Source organism: Drosophila rhopaloa, unplaced genomic scaffold (genome assembly GCF_018152115.1).
Source record: "Drosophila rhopaloa isolate 14029-0021.01 unplaced genomic scaffold, ASM1815211v1 contig_167, whole genome shotgun sequence".
NCBI lineage: Eukaryota > Metazoa > Arthropoda > Insecta > Diptera > Drosophilidae > Drosophila > Drosophila rhopaloa.
Window position 1 is genome coordinate 6,066,995 of NW_025335047.1, and position 21,187 is coordinate 6,088,181.

Here is a 21,187-nt window from a genome sequence, read left to right on the forward strand (position 1 = left end):
TACAACCCATCCTTTTCCACACACACTTGAAGCTGTATTTACCTAAAAACTCGTGATAAATATCTTTATTGAAATGTCCCCGTAAGGATTGGGGATGGACAAATCTTGGGATACAATTTCAAAAGTTTAAGTTATGCTAAGCAGATGGAAAGTGGTCTCCCTGCTGGGTGTCCATGTCTTGCTTTCGTTTTTAGGGGAGAGAGTATAAGCCCCGACGATAAGCGCTTCACTCATTTTTTGTCAGTCTTGCTATGTGTTTGTCCCCAGTCTATCTGGTATACTTCACTCCCCCACTGGCCTCTGTTACATTGCTTCTTGTTTTTATGTTTCTTATTTGTTTAAAAATATTATAATCAATTTTTATATTGCTTAAATTTTCTTTTTTTTACATTTATTTTTATTTGTACTTTTATTTCGTTTTTATATCGGTAATATTAAAACAACTGTACTAATACCAGCAAGTTATTGTCATCTATCTTCAGCCATTAAAATTATTTCTTTTGCATTACACTACAAAACATAGTCTCCTATTTATCTGTAATTATTGGTACCTTTTTAATTTATTTTCTATATCGGTAATATTAAAACAACTGTACTAATGTGCAGAAAAAATAGTTCAAATTATACATTTTTTTGAAATTTTTAAAAGAGCAACAAACCACCTTCTAAAAATAAGGATTGTTAAATTAATTGTTTTATACTCTTTTTAACGTACTGACTACCCATTTTAAGTTCGCTAAGGCTAAATAAAATAATTTAAAACGTCAAAAAAATGTTAATTCGATTTACCAATTAGATTTTGTTAGATTATTCCATTTTAAATATACAGAAAACTTCCAAATTGATGCCAATTTCGGTGACATTTTTCTCCGTACAGTGCTGCTGCTTCCGGTGAGCATGCCTCGCTTATCAGCGCATTTTCAGTTGTTCCCTGCTGGGTGGTGACCCCACCCACCTGCTTTTCCACCCAACCACCCACCTTTTCCCCTCGAGCCTCGTTGCTTGTTTGCCTGTTTTGCATGTCATGCGCTTGTTTGTTCTTTGCTCCTGTTTTCTTCGTTTTGTGCTTCCTTCCGTTTTCAATTTCTTTCTACATGTTCTCGTTGTCGGGTGCTTTCCCCCCATTCTCGTCCTGAATTTTCTTATTTTATTTTTGCATATTTTGAGCTGCCATCCAAATGACATTTCTGCTGGCTCATGCCTTCGAACGTGAGGAGTCGCATAAACTGCATCTGTCTTTTGTGAAAATCGCCCCCTTTCTTTAGCTCTGTTTGCCAAGGACCTTGCTACAAATTAATTCCTTGGCCTGTGATCTCCGGTTCACCGCCGTTGTCAACCGCCTTTAATTTGCGATATTAAGCCCAGTCCAGAGATATGCAGCCAACTAATTGTCTTCGATATTTGTTTCTAGGAAGCATTTAATTGAAATCTAATTTAATTTATGGCCCCCGAAACACAAACATCACAAATATTTGCTTTAATTGAAATGCCTGGGCCCAGGCCTCGGAGTCAACTTTAACGCATGACCTGTCAGTTCGAAGTCATTGGTCCGGCAGTAACTCATAATAATATGAGCTATGCATACAATAAATACAATAATTTATCGATTTTTCATGCGAGCATAATTCCCTCACGCATCCGCAAAGTTTTAATGGAATCGGGATGGAGATGACTTCCGCTTTGTTTGCCTCCGATGTCCATAAAAATATGTGGCCCAGTCTGTCCAACCAACTTCATAATCATCGATGAATCAAAGATGAGTGCGTGACCGAAGCAAAAGTTGTGATTCGATTTAGGGGGAGTCCTTTCATGATGTTGCACAGTTAAATCTAGGGGTGTCCTTCTTTTCTTTTAATCGTATTGAAAATAAAATGCAATTTAGTTTAAATTTATTTATTATTTATAAATCATTCTTATTAAAATATATTCATTTCAATGGACTTAATGAATTCTAAATTAATTTCGGACAGTAATATTTTATTTAATTAGTTCAGCAATGATTTTGTTTTATTGTTATTTTGTTTTAATTTATTATTGATTTACTTGGTCCCCGTAAAGATTTTATTAAAGAAAAATTTGAGACCCCCATGATTTCATGACCGATTGATATATAAAAACCCTTATTGAAAGCAAATAAATCCACTGTTTATTCCTTATGTAACAATGTAGTAATATTAATTTCCATCACGCTGCCATCTCTGAGGCTTACGGCTGAGTGATTGGCAAAACCGCAGGGGGCAGGACATCGTCCTAATGGCCCATTGACAATTATGGCGCTAGTAAATCTTGGCCAGCAGGGACATGGCCATTGAAGGCCAAGAAAACAGAGGAGAGTGTGGGGGAAGCTGAGTCTGAGTCAAAGCAAATATGGGCCATGTCATATGCACGGGACCCCGATGACTGCGAAGTTGTTGGGCTCGTCATTGTTTATCTTGGAGGGCAGTAAGGACCACCAGGACCACCAGGACCACCAGGACTTCTCGGGGATGGAGGCTTGTGGTTCGGCTCAGGGGCTGCATATTATTCAATTAAAATCGCAATGCTATTAAGCTTGTACGGACAACTGTCAGCAACACGCACGCAATCAATGTCAACACGCACACACTGCCCATCTCGCACACACACTCTCCCAAATGGGCCAAGTGAATGGCAAAGGAAACATACACGCACGCACACACACACTCACACACACACTCGGGGAAGCAGAGAGTTTGGGTGCGAGGACGAGTTGCGAGTACGTTAATAGAACTTAGACTCGCATAAATGTCAGCTACAAGATTTGATAGCCCCGGGTTAAAACTAAGTCCTTGCATATGCGTGTCTGAAGAGCTTGTGTGAGTGTGGGCGGGGGGAGGGGTGGTCTTATCACTGTGTGTGTGAGCCAGCAGAGTGTGCGCCCAAAAGCAGGCTGCAAAAATTGGACAAGATGGGCCTGATTTAAATTTATGTGCCACAGTGAACAGGGCTTAAAGCGGATTAAAGTGTATAGCTACAAATTAAAGTCAAATTTTAGTCATCCTAGCTATCAGTTATCTATTTTACCCAGACATTTATGCAGTTCTCTAAATATTAATTTAGTTTTTAGTTGATACCTCCCATCAACTGAGTTTCCAACAATACATTTTTTCGATCATATTTAAGGTTTTTATTAGCTTCCAGAATTTTTTGACTTCAGATTCTTCTGTTTTCAGACAAGTGTTTGCTTATTAGCAAAAAAGTGTCTACATATCTTAATTTTTAATAATTTTTTTTTGTTATTCGTTGCTGAAAATTGTTCATTCCGTTTCAAGGTGTCCAAACTTCTCTGTGCAGTATGCGTCGCCGTGTTTTTCGAGGATCTAGAGAAACTAAAGAAACAGCTACATCAGCACCGAGCACCTCCTCACGTCACTTGCGAAAAAGAGTTTGAGAGTTCGGGGTATGGGAAATGCTGCCTCCTTTGGCAACTCGACCTCGTAGCCACACAGAGGAAAACTTTTTCGCCTGCTTCGTGCTACAAAAAGTTACCCAAACGCTGGGCCTCTGGAAAGAAAACAACGAGGAAAAGCGAAAGGAAAAGAAAACTGTTGGCCCCACCAAATGAACTTTTGCATGAGAACGGAAGTGGGAAAATTGGAACGAGACCTGGCGTTAAGTGGCGCCCAACCAAGACGCAGCATCAGCAGTTGCCACGCCCCCCAAAAGACCCCACCCCCAAGGACGCCCATTTCATGGCCTGCCTGCTGGGTAGCAGATAGCAAGCTGAGAATAAGGATATATATAGAAAGTGGGGAGAAGCGGGTGCTACACTTTTGGAAAATTTATCAATTTTTTTAGCCAAGCTCTACTTGAAATTTTTCTGGAAAAAAACTTTAAAAATTATTTTTCAAATCCATTTACTTACGGTAGAAAATTAAACTATATATATTTTACTACAATATAGTTAAACTATAAAAACTACTCAAAAAGTTGGTTAAGAGCCTATCTTAACCATCTCTAAAATAAAACATTTAAGCAAACAAAATAATGAAAATATCCATCTTACATTTTTCCTAAGATCTTAAAATATTTTAAAGGCATTTAAGGGGAAATATATAAGACATTTTTGCGTAGTGCAGTGTACACCAGTGGGTAGCCTTATTTTTACGGCTATCGTTTCAATTTTTATGGCTTAAGTTGTTGTAAATTTAGTTAGAAGTAGAGTTCGGCTCTATCATCTGGCACTCAGGTCCCCTCGAGCGTTTGAGTTCTGGAGGCAGCTGACTCCGGCGGAATCGATACGCTGCGGCAACAACTGGGGCTGCGTGTCCGTCCGCCGTTCTATTAGCCGTCGAGCGGAAAATTTAATACTGTTTATTTACACAATTTTCCAGTTAGCCAGCGCAGCGGTTCTACCTTCACTTGTGTTGCGGTTTAGGTTACGTAATGTTTCAGTATTGGGGTTTTTTCCTACTTCTTTATCTGTCTTTAAGTTACGCTCTCCTTTTCTGTGGTTGTAGTGGTTAAACCCACACTAATTCAGTCACTGACTTACACACACATACACACGACTGCTTCACCTGTTTCCCTTCACACTTTGTGTGGAAAATACGAGTTAACAGTACATTTGCTTTAGTATTTATGCGCTGATAAACATGGAAGGCAGCCCCCGTCACGCCCACATCCAGCCACCTTAGCCCCTCTCACCATCTGGGGGTCCTTAGTCCTGTGTCCTGTGCGTTTAGGCGCTGCGTATGTTATTCAATTTGGGGCCAGCCAACACCTGTCTGAACACTGGGTAACCTGCTTAACCCTCGGCGACGTGCGAATCTGATTTGTGTGCTAATTTAACGCTTCTAAAAGGCCAACGATGTGATCTAAAACAACTTCCGAACAAGGCATACATTAACCTTAGAAATTATAATGGGTCAATCAAGTTCACTATCAATAGCAACAAGAAAGGTTATTAATATTGATGGTGCAAAAGTGAAAAAATTCCACAAAATTCATTCATTGATTTTCAGAGCACTGATAAAGTCTTTAAATAGAGTCAGTTATTTAAACAAAGATAAACGAATATTGCAGAAGAAATTCGAGCTGTCAGAAAATGCTGATATAATTTTTTGTGTGCCTATGCCTTTTATAAGTTCCCTTCGAGCAGAGCAAAGCCTAAAAAGACAAAGTTATTTTTTATCAGAGTCGTCGTAGAAATCTGTAATAATTTTGACATCAGTTGGTTCTTATAATTATTCTGAAGTCACTGGGTTTTAGATAAGTTGTTTAAATTTGTTTTTAGGAAATATTTTATTTGCTTCGTCACAGCTTAAAGTACACTTATATAAAAATCAATATTTAAAATTACTTAAGAATTTTAATTGAATGGGAATTTAAACACGCCGTTGGAAAGGTAACATTAATAAAAATTACAATAATTTTAATGCAGATTAACAAACTCATATAAATACACTTTGAACTCCAGTTCTTATTGTCCCAAAGATAAATGTGACATCAACTTGTACATATGCTGAATAATTTTCCGGTAACACATTCAAAATTCCATCGGCAAAGAAATTTAAAGATTACACCTATAAGCATTTAATGTTGTCTCTTTAATTGCAATGCTTCAAAAGTATCTCTCATCTTTATTGGGCTTCCATTTATTTATTATCGCCTTTCGTTTTCAGTACATTTATTCGAGCAATTTTTGTCTGATGTGGCTGCGGCCAACGCATAAATAATAAAAGAACTCCGGAGTCGGGGCCCAAGCGATTTCCATGTGCACGGCACGGCGAATGCAAAATAAAATCCGGAGTGAAAAAAAGAATGGGGAAATACGGGAAAGAAATCGGAAGCTAAGCTTAACGTGGGATAAAGGGGTGGGGAGTAGGGTGTGGGAATTTATGCAGAATCACGTATGCTAGGGCATAAAAAATAAAGCACGAAATTCGATAAATAATGCAACAGCCGAAATGCAATGCAATTGCAGAGGCAGATAAAGGGAGTTATTTGGGGGGCTTAAAATAAACATTGTAGAACCAGGTGACTAGGCAAACATACAGGGTACATCCACATCCACATCCACATCCATGTCAATGACTGCCGTCAGCCGGAAAACATGGCACTCTGACCCACTTTTCCAGGCCGGCGTTAATCTTTTTTATGTACAGTACCATCCGAGATTCGATGTGAGATTCCTTGGCGAAAGCCCCCGGGCCCTTCAATTTTATTTAACAATTCGGCTGTCATTTGGGCCTGAGTGGCACTTCGTGTTGGCTTTATTGGGTTCATCAAATGGTCGACAGCAGCAGTCAGCATATGTGGGATAGTTGCCATAGATACTCCGGCCAAGTGGGTCTGATATTTGCCACTTTCTAATAATCCAATGATTGAACCCAACTTCTTCTCCCTTCGTTTCTTTGCAGATTGAACGAGGTGAGTCCGTGCATTTGACTGTGGTGCCATTTGGGATTTGGATTCCACTCGAGCAAAGCACCAGAAAAATTTGACTCTAGATTAGGCCATAAAAATACGCATTAAGCTGTCTGGAAGAGATAACTTCATATGAATTTATTGACATTTCGGTTCGGTCGACGGTCGACGGTCAGTGTCAGTCGACTGCCCACTTGTTTGCCCAAAAAACATTTCTTTCCTTTGGCCAAAACCCCGCTCCTTTGTGCCCAACTGAGCATGAAAAGGCCAACATCCGTTGCGGCTAATGTGCCTGTGGGCAGGACATGGAAAAAGTGGCAGTTCGAGGGTCCTTTGTGTGAATGCGGCGACTAAGAAATACATAAATAAATTAGTTACGTGCCTGGCACAGTTTCTTCGGTACAGCATTTGCTATCAACCGGACAAATATGAGATAGAAATATGTTTACCTGCAATATTTGTACACTTTGATGGGAATTTTCGATGATTCCAGTTTGGTCTGGGTGAGTGAGAAACGCTTCAATTTATTTATTTTGTTAGAAATACATTTGGTAGATTTTATTGTTGGTTTTTGCCACTTTTAGATGAACAAATTAAATTTACGTGTTGAAATTGGACTCCACAATGGCCTCTAAATTAATATTCTAATCTATTTTTATGTTTATCAACATTTTTTTTAAGAAAGAGTTTGTTCTTTTTGTTTTGATTGCTTTAATATTAAATGTAAAAATAAAAGACTCTATGATATATGATGAAAAGGTAACCAAATCAAGTTTAAATATTATATTTCGTTGTAAACTTTTGGCGGTGAGAATGTGCTTACCACCTCTCACAGTTAGCTGGACAAATTTGATGAGTCTAGCTGGTACATGTGGTTTTGCTCACCGCCTGTTTAGGAACATCCTTAAAGTGAGCAGTGATATATGGAAGGACTTTTACGTATCCCCCGCTCCCCGTTGCTGGCCAAGTTAAATCACAAGCTGGACAACGCTTAACTCTGTGGTTGCGCTTCATAAATTTTGTTTATTCATTTGTTTTTGCAGTCCCTGTCCGGCTTCGCTTTGCTGTGGTCGGTCACCGCTGTTTTTCTCCATTTTTTGTATATATTTTTTGCTGCTTTTGTCTGTTGGTCAATTATTCAGACCGAAACGCTTGTGGTCAGCACAGTGTGTGCATAAGGGCAGCAGAATGGCTGGGTGAGGCCGGGAAGTAGGGCATTTAAATGGCTTAAAGGGGTCTAAAATGGGAGCAACGTGGCAAGGGGAGAGGGGCAGAAAGGGAACCCAACGAGACGTGTGACTGTTGACGGGCTTGTGTAAATTGCATAAACTTGGTAAATGTGCAAAAAGTGTTGCTCGCTTTTGTGCGACAGGCAGTAGGACTTTCCATCAACAGGTGCGATGTGGGATGGGCAAGGGGGTGGGCGATAAGGGGGTGTGGCCAGGTGCAAAGGACATCCCCAGCAGTCAGTTCATTATGTGGCCGGCACTGTGTTTACCTAGGACCCGGCTCCCCAGCCCCTCGGGCTGTTTACAGTGGTGTCAGTCATTGGGTTGGTCACTCGACTGCAGCTCCAAGTCGTTGGGCACGCTGCTCGCATCCTGTGACCACATCCTGTCGTCGGCACGCTGCTCGACTGGACGTCCTTGTACCTACAGGTCGAACAAGTGACGAGAGAACGTCTTTCACAGGCTCATTGTTTGGGTGTGTACACTTGAAATAAAATCAGAAATATATTTTTATATTTTCATTGCCATCTTAAAACCTTATATAAAGTTTAGCTAATATAACTTAATTGCTTACTAATTTATTTATGGTTATGCTTGTAAGCATATTTTTAAGTGGTTGGATCAACAATTCGGATTCAAAAAGGTTTATATTATCTTAGAAAGAATTTTTGTTAAAATGAGCTTCTATATGTTAAGCTTTTGTTTTCAATATTTTTATCTCAGTGCAGCACTCATATGGCTGCGACCAGAGCCAAGGCATTATAACGCCAGGACGAAGAAGCCGAAGAGTTCCTCCTGAGTAACGAAGGACGAACAAAGAGCTATTTTGCTGTGTGGTCGAATGGCAGGAATGGGTGAAAGTGTGTGTCTGTTGGGGGAACAAGAAATCAAGCGTAATGAAGCCCCAGACGGACGACAGACAAAGGTTTACTTTGCTCTCTCCCAGCCCATTCAAAATTCAACGAAATGATAATAGATAAGCCGCTTGACACTAACACGCTTACGCACTCAAGGAGTATGTTTTCATTTGGCCCAAAAAGGTGTGCAAAAAGAGCAGCCCATCTCCCCTTTTTCCATTTTACCCTATATATTTTCCATTTTCCCCCAAAAAACACTGACCAATTAGAGCGGAAACATGCACCCGAATTAGCTGCGAATTAGTTATCGTAATTGAACGCATCCCTGGCGTTACAAGACAGTTGTTAATGGGCCAGCAGGTCGTTGTCCCTGGGGAATAGAGTGAAATACTAGGGAGTCACCAGGTGGTCTGTCCGAAGGTTTTAAGTGGTGTTATGCATGCCTCAAAACTTTTAAGTGGTCAAGTTTTAAGTGGTCCAGCAGAAAAGTTTGTTGAATTCAGTGGAAACGCCAAGGAAAACCAATCTGGAAAAATGACAGCTTAGGCAATACTTTCAGGGAACTTTTCGCCGTTTTTCCCTTTTACCAGCTAGTCCATTACCCATTTAATGACAAAGTTGTTTACATTTTGTCCACATAAACTACATACGTGCGCCATTAAGTAAACTATCTGCGGGTGTGGGCAGCTGGTTTGCATCGATTATTGTTGCCAGGGCACTAACAATGAAAATCATAAGCTAATTGCCATAAAAAGGGGAACATTTTAAGGGAACGTCAAATGCAAGACACGAAAATCGCTGCAGGAAATGATGTGACGTGAGGCTTTTGTTTTGTTTGTTTTTTTTTTTTTTTCCACCCAGTTTGCCCTTTGCTGTCGAAAGCAGCAATAATAACAATATAACGAAAACGTTTTCCAGGGTCAGGAGCGAACTACGGAACGAACGGATCGAGTTAAGCTTTGTTGTTTTGGCCACAGCAACATCATTGAAATTGACTTCATTATTATTTTATAGTCTTGGCCTTAAGTTTAGCCAGCTCTGCTTTTTATGGCTTTTTATCAAATCTTACAATGTGGTGCTTGTGGCACGTTTTACACTGATGGTCGTCTTCGTCTGTCGTGTTCATCCCCGTCCGTTTGCCTATTAAAATCCAGCCCGGGGCTGCTGGGATCTGCTCTATATGGGGGCTCTATATATGCACAGGATACACAAGGATATATAAGCTGGACTGCTATCCTCGGGCAAAACTGATATAATGCATTTTGCAACGGTCCTTGTCTCGAGCACAAAAGCCAAGGAAACTAAGTGGAGGCACCATTAGCAGAACAGTGCAAAGTGGAGCCATTAGAGGCGACTTCGATTACAAACGGATTTTCTTGGCCTTCTCAGTTGCAATAGTCTTTAAATTACTCTAATAAGTTACCTACATTTGATCTGATATTAATAACTGAGTTTTAACCTTTTGTTATTAATTAGACAAAATAGGTTGCATTGTATTTGTGTATGTTCTAAGTTTCTAACATTTTACAGATTAAACAAGTATGTTTGATGGATTTTTAAAAAATGCCAATCCCAACAATTGGAGATAATCGATTCCCATTGAATAGTGCCAAGCGGGCTTAACCCCTTAATTCATTCCCAGCTTTGGTCATTCCATTTCCTCCATTTCTTCTCTGGTTTTTCCGTTTTCGAGTGTCACTTGCCATTTGCCAGTCACTTATGCGCTTTCCTCATTTCCACGTTTCCCACTATTTTGCTTTCATGTTTTTGCCACAGCCATTATGTAAATTTTTTATCGCCATTTTGGTGTGCAGCATTTTAGTTTTGTGTGTGAGCAGACAGCTTAAGTCGAATGCTTTCCACTTCCGCCCCCGCGACACCCATTTATTCTTTGTCTTTGTTTGTTTATGAGCATTAACGTGCACACCCACTTGCACATGAGCACTCTCGGAGGGTTTTTTGTTTTTTTGGGTCACTTTCAAAGCTCTTGGCGTTTTTCAAGTGGTTTTAGCACACACTCGAAATAATTTCGTGTGTGGAATTTGCTGTGCTGGCGGGCGCTATCAATGCGATTAAAAAACAATTACACTTGTGACATTAATAGCGCAAACACACACTTTCGTGTTATTATATATATTTTCCGCATGAATATTTGCCATTTATATAGTTTTTATATTCATTTCACGTAGCACACACAAAAAACAGAGCCTTTCTGTTTGTGGCATCTGCGAAAAAAAGTGCCCGATTTGTTTACACGCCAATGGCTGCTGGCCGGATAACCACATCAAAAATAAACAACAAATTCAAAATTGATTTTCCAAAAATCAAAATAAACAGATTCCCATTCTCTGGGTTTCATTTGGGGAGTTTTTACTGTTGTTTGCGATGCTATACTGCTGTTGCTTTAAAGCTCTTTAAATTAATTGCCGGGCAAAGGCAGAAAAGGGAATATGGAAGGCCTAATGGCGAAGGCTAATGGCTGGCCGACATCTTGCGGCATTATTAACATGATTGCCACGAGGACCTCATGCCGAGTCCTTTGGGGGATGTGAAAGCTTATCAATGAATCACCAAAGCATGTGATTGATGATTTGATGTGTATAGTGTCGTTCCATTTCCCGACCAACCAAATGTGGCTTCTCTGACAAGGATTAGGTGCCCACGCAGAATCCAAGTAAATACAAGGAATTCTGGGGATTCTTCTTCGGGGGAATGACAGCTCACATATGCATATATTTGCTCAAGTGCCGCTGTGTGTGTGCGCCTACGTGTGTGTGTGTGTGTGTTAGTCGGTCTAAGACAGATTAAAAGTGAAGAGCCTGGAAAAAGTTTTCCTTCTTGGAATCTGAATGGGCATACTCTGTCTTTGCTAGAAATACAAGTATGACCGGCATTAAATAAATAAACGTTTTCTGCTAATTTTAGCTGCATTAGCATCGAAATGTCTGACTCATTCTTAAAATTACCTTTAATTTTCTCAGGTATCATTAACTAGAATTTTTAGTATGATTCACTTTGACTCAACACATCTACTTTGCCGAAATTTGTCAGGGCCAAACAAATGTGCTGATGAGGAAAATTTCAAACGTAAAAACCTATAAAATTATAGTAGAACTGTTTATTTTTAATATTTTCAGTTTATTGACCTTTCAAAAGGGGCGAACATGAATGAAAAAATCATCTTTCATATATTTATTAATACATTTAGTATCCGGGTGCTTGAAAAATCAGTTTCAAATCAATCAGAAATATTTATATGATTGATTCTGGTTACTTTTCAAAAGCTTAACTTTCTTACCATTCAGTTCTTTTCCAAGGTTCTTTTTCCATTGATAGGTTTTATCTTCGTTGTTGAGGGCACTGCGACGAAGGGTATTAACCAGTCAGCCATTATTACATTTCTTTTCTGTTTACCGACAGCAACCGCCATCATCATCAGCAGCTGCTGGGGCTTCCGCCATTTACTCGTCGGCAGCTTCAAAAGCTTGATTTTTTTTTCCTTGTAGCTGGTACTACTGTTGATTTTCACACAGACATCGAAGAGTATATATACGATTCCAGCCCCGCAACGAATTTCTTTGTCCTATCCCCAAAGTAGACCAAAATGTTTACACATACGCGCGATTTTCTTTTAACAATTCATCAAATGCGCTAAGCGCGCACAAAAACTTTGACACTCGACGCTTTTTGTGTTTGGAAAGGGGAAATGTCCCCCGTGCGTTTCCCGCCCCGAAATGCCATATCAATCATCGCCCAAAGTGCGTGTTTGTTGGACACCTTTTGCAGGTGAGACGGTGCGACGGGGCTTTAAAATGTTTATTTTACTTTGCCCGGCCATGTTGAAGGCTAAATACAATAACTCAAAGTGATTTGCCGGGTGGAAAGAGCCCGCCATTATTTGCATGCCCCCCTCTCTTCCTTTTTTTCTAAGCATGCATTATTTATTTGCCTTGGCGCAATTTATTTCGTGCAAAAATTCTGTAGACAATCGAGTAAGGAATTTGTAGCTGACGTTTGGCAATTAGTTAGGGCACTTGCGAAATTCCAGCAAAATTCTTAAAGCAGACATTTTCATTTGTGTAATTATCTGCCTCGTTTGCTTTACGCCCATAATCCAAGTTCATCGTCAATATTGCGCATACGCCACGTATGCGTACCGCAACATAAATACAGGCTTAACTCTATTTATTTGCTCTGCAGCTCTGTCATTTAATTAGTGTAAACAGTTTTTAGGTCGGGCCTTGCTGTTGGGTCAATAAGCTGATTTTAAATTAATTACTTATTAAATGCAAGGGCAGTTTTGCAACTGTGCCATGTGTGTGCGATTTGCACCCAGTTGATTTATGTAAATTAATTAAATAAACACCTGTGGCCAGGATTTGTCTACCGAAGGCCCTGGGGGGCTGTATTTCATCGCAATTAGGACTGGGCCATTTAAATGATAGTTCTGGGCCAACTGTCTCTCGTGATCCGGTCCAATTTAGCCCGTTCCCTAATTGCAGCGACCTGATTTATATCGAATGTCAACTGGAGCAAGTCCATAAATTTTTTGGAACCGCCTTGCGTGGCCGCGTCCCATAAGAGACTCCGACTTGGCTTATTCCCGGGCGATAAGTCCTGGGTTCTCGGGAAGTTCCTCGAAGCCAGTCAAGTGTGCGCATGATTTATTTTCATTAAAAACTTCTTTTGCGGCTGCTTAAGCATCGAAACTTTTCGCGTCGCTACTTCATAAAGCAGAAAAGTGGAAAACTCAGCAGAAAGAGCCTGCGAAAATTTTAATCTGCACATTATCAAGTTGCGAAGCCCACACAATGAAGCCTTTGCATCTCCCTCTCGTCCCAAGTGCAATCATTAATTTCAAGCTTAATTTTTGGGGCCCAGCTAATAAGCCAGCCGAATGTATAATATAATCAAGAGCGCTTCCATTAAGTTTAAAAAATGGCTGCAAAATGTTGACCTCCGCCCAAACCGGGGCCATATATATGGAGGGCCAGCCCTCTTGAAATCTAAATTCATTTGTTTGCCTGTCCCCCGGGAAATACGTGCGTGAAGTTGCACTATTGTAATGGCAGATTGCCATTGCATTGGCACGCGATCATTAGTCAAGGAGCAGGAACTGCAGCCTGACACTTGATGAAAGCCAAATGGAGTAGTGGGAGCTTTCTCGGGGTTCTTCTGTGAAAAAATACCCTTCGTGAAAAGTTGGAAAAATCAAGATAACTTAAAAATGTTCACAGTGCTGTAGAAATGTATTCTTAAGCACAAACGATTTGCCTTCAATCTATCATTTACATTTTAATTTATAACCAATCTTGCAGCTTTTATTTAAAAAAGTATGTAAACACAATATATTACACTGATTTTTTTTAACAAAGTGGAACAATAGTTGATTCTCGAACTTATGCTAGAATTAACATTTTTTGCAAATCAATAATGTTCCCCTCGCAAAACCTCAAACGCAAATTGATTGTCCCTTCGTTGGTAGATTGAAATTGCTTTCTTATCGCCAAGTCAGTACAATGCAATTAGTAACTGATTTAACTGAGGTAAAAGTCTGAGCAACTTTAGTTTTTCCTGTATTAGTCGCTTTTTTCCCCGGAGTTTTCCGTGTTTCCATTGCGTGAGTTGTCAGGGCGTTGGCAAATTAAAAGTTCTCATTTCTATTATTTGATTGCCAAGCCAAGTTAGTTTTTATATAAATTAGTTTTGCTGGAACTGTTACTGTCGCTTACTAATTAGACATGAAAAAGTTGGAGTTGTCCAGGTGTGACAACCACAACTTTCCGTTCATTTGCGAAAGTTTGAAGCCTCAAACTGGCACTGATTTTCCCATTGTTAACTGCAAGTCCAGCTGTACGGAATCCCTATTCGGTATATAGTGTATATATTTTCCCCTTCACTGCGACATAATTATGTGGCGGCAATTTGCATTGCGCCCCCGACACAATAACCATAAAACGCCGTAACAATCGAGCCCCAGAAGCGCCGGCAACGAAAGGCAAACAAAGGCGGCGGGTTCAACGGTGCAGCAGTTATTTCAACACCTTTATGGCGGTGTTCCTACATTTGTTAACCGCAAACTCGCACTGGGGAAAAATATAGTAATCATAATATTTAAAGTATAATGTGTATTCATCGGGAAACTCAAATGACAGTCACAAAATGATAATAATGCAGGCAAGAAAATAACAAAGCCATCAACGAAATTCAAATCCAATCAAATTTATTAAAAATAAAACCTTTTTCAATTCTTTGTATAAAAATCTAATTGCTTGCTAAGAAAAATAGATACCACATTTTATTTTGTGAACTTTTATTGTTTATATTTATTTAATGCTTACCTTGTGCAGCTGTTTGAAGTCGCTTTAATCTTAATTTGCATAGTGTTTTCTTGAGCTCGGGATCATTTTTCCAGTGCAGACACACTTGGCCGTGCTAGCCACAATAGCTTCAGCTTTAGTTCTGGCCAATGACCAGAAAAGGTTGCTCTGCGGTTTGGAAAAACGAATGGAGCCCACTGGCTGACATGCAAAACAAACGGTGTCCGGGGGCAGCTACGTGGAAATACATTTACAAACCGTAGATAGACATCTAGAGATAAAGCAAATTGCTGTGCTACAAAATCGTTAACTGTAATTTACCGCATTTGAAATGTTGGCCATTCGCCATTTTTGATTCTCCATGCAGTTATGAATGGTCGAGTTGGTCTGCAAGTGGCGGTGTATATCTGACTTTAATTGTGTTTTTCAAAGGCCAGACAGTTTTGGTGAAAATGGCCAAAGTAATTGAGGCATTCGGGTACATATACTCGGATATCGGAGGTGGTTGTAATGGGAAACACTTGAGAGCCACTTGGGAGCCATGAATTTGGCTCTGAGCGATGGCTAGAAATGTAAATGAGTGCCCGAAATTGGCTGCCTCCTCACAAACCTCCACCCATATTAATCATACGCACTGCGGCCGCCGACAACCAATTTACACGAAGTGCAATCAGCACAGCTCGGCAAACTCACGCCCTGCCAGACACTTGAGTGCAGTTCCAAATTGAAAGCGTGCCAGTTTGGGCTGTCGGAGATCAGCAAACAGCAAATGGAATATACGGCAAACGGCCCACAAAAGCATCGTGAATGCAAATGAAATCGCATAGATACCCACACATATCTTCTAGATCCGCAAGTGTGCAATATGTTTACGCCAAACTATATTGCAGCTGCTGGCGAGATAGAGTGCTTGTCAAAAGTAATGAAACGCACTATCAAGAGGCATATGCAAATATATTCCCAATGAAATTTCATTGATGACGTACAACTTTATTTGGGAATAGGTCATATCCTTGTATATGTTATGTTGGGGAAACCAAATTTGTCAGTTGGCCATGCCAGTCGACTCTGGATAGGTCAGAGGTCAGCACTTGTCATTCAAAATTCATCTTTCTGGGTAAAGCAAGTCAGACAACACTTTTCCACCTCTATTTGCTTGCTGTTTTCCTGCGATTCTTAAGGAAATGCCTCGTCAACGATCCGAAAGTCGATCGGGGGGATCGATGCGCCGCCAAAACAGTCGAAGCAGTCATGTCTTTGCCACAAAGCCATCTCGTGGGAGCAGCAAGGACCTGCCGGCAGTGCAGCAGCCCAAGAAGGAATCCCTGCCAGCAGCAGCCCCTCCTGCAGCTCCTGCCGCCGAGGCCAAAGGACCCACGGCTGGGGAGCGCTTCAAGGACATGGCTACCACGGCGGCTGGAGTAGCTGCAGGATCCGCAGTGGGACATGCTGTGGGCGCAGGACTCACTGGAATGTTCCAAGGTCGTGGTCAGGCAGCACCGGCACAGGAGAAGTCCCAGGAGGGAGCTTCATCATCGGCACCAAAGCCACTGGAACTGGTGGAGGATGGTCCTTGTGCCTTCGAACTGAGGCAGTTCCTCAAGTGCACCGAGGAGAACGGCAAGGACCTCTCCGTCTGCAAGGAGTTCAATGAGGCCATGCAGCAGTGCCGCCGACGATATAATGTTTGAGATCATATACACGAGCAACAGGCTGGAAGAGCAAATAGATGAGACCCAAAATTAAACAAATAATAAATAAATATAACATTTTTCAGACATTTCTATGTAAAAATATGGTAAAACTTGTTCCGAAAAAGGAATGTCATACCACGACTCGCTTGACCTTTAACAAACTGCCATTTAAACTTGAAAAATTGTGATGATTATGTGAAAATTTGACAGCTGTAACAAAAAAAATTTCAAAAAGTATATCCGACAAAATTTACTTTTTTTTATTTTATTTCAGTTTAACTATTTATTTAAGAGTGCTCAAATAATTTTAGTGAGCCTAATCTTACATAAATATATATACGATGGACAAGCACTTACACATCCAAATTTTCCTTATTTTCCTAAATGCTTTTTGCCAATTTGCGAATTACAAATTGAGACATTTCGATTCAATTCCCTTTTGGCACTACCCCTTGACAGGGTATAAAAACAGACTTCAGAGAGGCAAATTAATTGGCATTATGCGGGCAGCCATCAACAAGAGCCCAGCTCCTCATCTCGGAGCTGCGGGCCATCCATCTTGCTTGCCGAAACATTATTGATGTTGATTGATTTATAAACATTTGCTGGGACCGAAACGAGAGATGGGCCAATTAAGTTGTAGCCAAAACAATAAACAAAATGAAATTAGCATTCCGTAGACTCTATTTTTTGCAGCTAAAACTGGCATCAGCTGCTGTCACATTTATTCACATGGCTGCCGCACAGAAAATTTTCAGCGGGCAAATATAATTTGCCTAAATATTCATAACAGAGTGAGTGGAAATTGTATACTGCTGATTAACATGGCCCCAAATGGAAGAGGACGGAAAAGCGGGCTGAATTTCGCACTCTCCAATCTAAATACAGCATCAATCAAGTGGCATTTGCTGCAGGGTCTATTTGGTTTTCCTTGTCGCTGCTGCGGTTGGCAATAATTTAATGAAATATTCCGTTTGCCACATGAACTCGCTGCCAGAACTCTGCATATAGGCCAGAGCCTAATTCGAATTAGGCCCAAACTTTTGGCAGTTCGGCTAATTGCCGTCTGTTTTCGCTTTCCCTCAAAAAAGCCGAAAATAGTCAACACAACTTTTGCATGCTCGCTGCCAATTAAAGCATTTCCGCTGCACTCGCTTACAGGAAAGTGGAGTGACTTTGTAGAATACCAAAAGGAGAAGTATTTGCTCTTTGAAATACTTATTACAATTTCCTATGCGGTTTCACTAGCTAGTGAACAATTTAAGCTGTACTTCAGTAATGGTTTTTTGGATTGTTTTTGCATGTTTAACTCCAAAGTATGGGTGAAAAAAGCTAAGGGAAAATGCACTTTAAGAATTATTTGGACTGTTAGTCACAATTAAAGCTAATCAGAAATTAAGAATTTTCATAAATTGTTTTCTCTTTGAGTTAGCAAGTAAAAGAAGATATCTTCTATATGTATAAGAATTTCGTGAAATTTGTATTGGTATTTATGCTGTTCCAATTTATTTGTTTTAGGATGCCCTTATTTTGGACTGTGTATTTAGAGGATTAAACCCCTTCCTTGGGGAAATTTTCAAAGGGAAGCCAGCTGGAGTTTTGTGTTTATTTTGCTTTCATACCTTTCGCGTTTGCCGACAAATTCATTATGTGTTCGTAATTAGTGCGGGAAATGGGAAAAGCAAGCGCAAAAAGCGAAAGGGAAAACAAATTAGAAATATTTTTTCGTCCTCGCTGCAGGTCTGTCCGCCAGGTGGCGCTCTGGCATGCACTCGGCAATTAGCTGGCAGGCAATGCAATATAAATTAGCTGACAAAGCTGATTACAAAGGATACTCAAGGGAGGCCTGGAAACTATGAGCTACGCTTCTATGCGTGACATATGGCATTCGAAATTCTGTTTTCCTTTTGGAAACAAGTCTGAATTTGTTAAGCTCGAAAATATACAAAAATTTTAAGTCTAAAAAAAGGAATAAGTACAAATTTTAAGAAAAAAAACATAAAATGCCGCGCAAACAAAGAAGCGCTTCTGCCAAACCCAGCGCTACCAGTTATTTGCCAGCCGTATTGCTACCTTCCACCCGAAGTTCGGAGATCATCTTCAGGGATGTGGCCGCCCGAGGAGCCGTGGGTCACGCTTTGGGTGCCAGGATAACCGGATTATTCAGGGAACGCGGAGATCAACAGCGCCTCAGCGAATCGATCAAGGAAGACCCTTGCACCTCTGCAAAAATTCCTGAAATGCACCGGGGAAAATGACGATATCAATGTGGGCAATTAGTTTAATAATGCTGTGAGACACTATAACATTTAGAACCCAAAATTGCAATCGTTAATTATTTTATCTGGTCGGTTATTGTGCGACCTTGATCAAAATTGTAATGAAGAATTAATTATTTTATAAAATGATAATCAATTAAAAATATTCGTTTTAAAAATAGCTATTAGACAACATTCTTAGCTTTGAGGAGTTTAAAAGTAAAAAAAAAATTTATTTTTATTATACGAATTACTTCCCCAAACTAATTCTGCAAGTTTGCAAAGGATAATGATTACATGCCATTGTCACTATAATCTACGCGTATAAAGCCCGAAAACCCTTTTTCCAATCATTAAATATTCCATTTTGTCCTTGGTTCCAATTTGAATAGACTTCAGCACTCCCAATCAATGCCAGGCGATGTGGGTGCGCAATTAAAATGCTTTATGACAGGTCCTTCGTCCTTGAGTTGCTCTCCCCTTTTTTTAACCACTTTAAAGCGAGCCCAAGGATCGGCTCCATTGTCACATGCTCGCTGCTCCTTTGGCGCTGTTATTTTTCGCCATTCTCAGTTAATTGTGATTTTGTTTACTGACATCCTTGTCTCTCCTGTCGCTCGACCCCTTGTCAGGACTCGGCTTTGTTTGCCCTTCTACTTTGTCTGTGGATCCGGGCGCATATTTACTTTAATTTTGTTTTGTTATGTTACTTCGCCACCGCCCAAAAACTCAACCGCCCCTCCGATTTCAGCGTTGAACGCGCTTTTCTCCTCGCTTTGAGCGCTTTTGTTTCGTATTTTCGTATTTTCGCGTTTTTTCATTTTTTCGGTGGGCCCCAAACTTTTTCATTTCGTTTTTTATCTGCTTGGGTTGCGCACAATTAAGCCAGCGAAATGTTTTTGGCCACGTCAAGGCGACGACGTTGACATTGAGGACCCCAAAGAGAATACCCTTTTTAATTTCAAGCATATTTTTCCAGCACCAAACTCCTGGGACGGAGTAAAACACATATTTAACAGTCAAATTTGCATAAACTTAACATTTTGGCTTAAGAAAAATAGAGTGTTTTCAATTGAGGAAACAAACAAATAATAATGCAAAATAGATTTTTGAGCTGATCTCTGAAATGAGTATTTTCTATCCACATACTGATGATTGCAATTAAATTTTATAAAGTCATTAGAGACTTAAAGCAATTGCCTCTTTATTTTTTACGAGTTAAGCCAAAATCACACATAAGAAAGTTTAAGCTACCGAAGCTCAACTGTATATTTGCAGCTGCCTTAAACGCTTTGTCTGGCTTAATGAAAACAAATTAAATTTTTGGCAAGCAGTAGCGGCCTAATAAATATTTATTACGTGCTCAAAACTTGCCCAGCTCACACGCTCTTAAAGAGGGGTATTTTAGGTCCCCAACTCCCGTTGATCTGACACATCCAGGCCAAAAAGCTGGTCCTGGCAGCCAGGACCTCCCACTGCGGTCAGTGGTGAAGAGGATGGTTATGTTAGTTTGGATTTGGACATGGGTCGAATGCAGCTAGGATCTGACATGGCAGTCATGCCATAATTAAGTCCAATTAAGCGGCTTTGAATTGGAAACTAGTGCACCCATTTCTATTAAAATTTGCACTGGCTTCGAAAACCCGTTTAATTGCTGGGGGTTTGCTCATGGAATTATCATTTATGAAGTCTTAAAATTTATTCCATATCGAGGAAGCTCTGTGTTGTTCTAGTTAAACAGAAAGATACATTTAAAATAACTCATAAATTTTTGGACATTTAAGCTAGTTATTTGCCATCCAAAAATCGAAAATAGAAATTGGGTTTTCTCTGCCCGTTCTGGGCCTTAGAAATTTTGAAACTTGTCAAACGTTGAATGGCTGATGATATCATTCGTTTGCAGTCATTAACAGAAGGCAACATCAACCATATCTGATGTGAAATAAGGCTGGCAAAAGATCGATGCTGAAAAATCCAATACAAGGCAGTTGCAGATGGATTTGCAGTTGCAATGGCAGGTGACGAGTGCAACAGCAAAAAGCGTTTCAATGATTGCCTCTTTTTTGCCTCTTTTTTTTTGCCCGGTGAATTTCCCTGTTTTCCTTTGTTCCTTTTCCCGCTCAAGGAAACACAGCGAGGAGAAGGGAATGGAAGGAAGTGGGGTGACGGTGGGCGGAAAAGTGTGAAATTCGATATGGCATACACGCATTCAACTGCGAGTCAGAAAAGTTTTTTGAGGCTTTATTTTGGGGTATGTACTGAAAAAAACCTCTTACATAATGGTATTAACTTTTAAGCATAAATCGCTTTACATTAATATTTATAATATTTAATAAATACGATTAAGTATATAGAATGGAAACACACAAGTTATTTTTAATAAAAATGCTTTAAACGAGGATAAAATCCACATTTTAGTACTACATTAATTAAAAATAGCAA

The 21,187-nt window shown here is 40.0% G+C and overlaps 1 protein-coding gene and 2 long non-coding RNA genes across 3 annotated transcripts in view; 2 read left to right on the forward strand and 1 right to left on the reverse strand.

Annotated features, from left to right (window-relative positions):
- Window positions 1–21,187, forward strand: part of LOC108051498 — a 49,676-nt gene that overhangs the window by 10,752 nt on the left and 17,737 nt on the right. Inside the window, exon 2 of the long non-coding RNA XR_001769624.2 lies at window positions 6,381–6,390. This is a non-coding gene — a long non-coding RNA (uncharacterized LOC108051498). The remainder of the gene's footprint in view (window positions 1–6,380; window positions 6,391–21,187) is intronic.
- On the reverse strand, window positions 6,502–7,079 carry LOC108051497. Its single transcript, XR_001769623.2, has 2 exons — window positions 6,837–7,079; window positions 6,502–6,737 (listed from the first exon to the last, which is right to left on the reverse strand). It is a non-coding gene; the product is annotated as an uncharacterized LOC108051497 (long non-coding RNA).
- LOC108051496 (coiled-coil-helix-coiled-coil-helix domain-containing protein 10, mitochondrial-like) lies at window positions 15,861–16,571 on the forward strand. Its single transcript, XM_017133626.2, has one exon. The coding sequence runs from the start codon at window positions 15,978–15,980 to the stop codon at window positions 16,482–16,484; it is 507 nt and encodes a 168-aa protein (XP_016989115.2). The 5' UTR covers window positions 15,861–15,977; the 3' UTR covers window positions 16,485–16,571.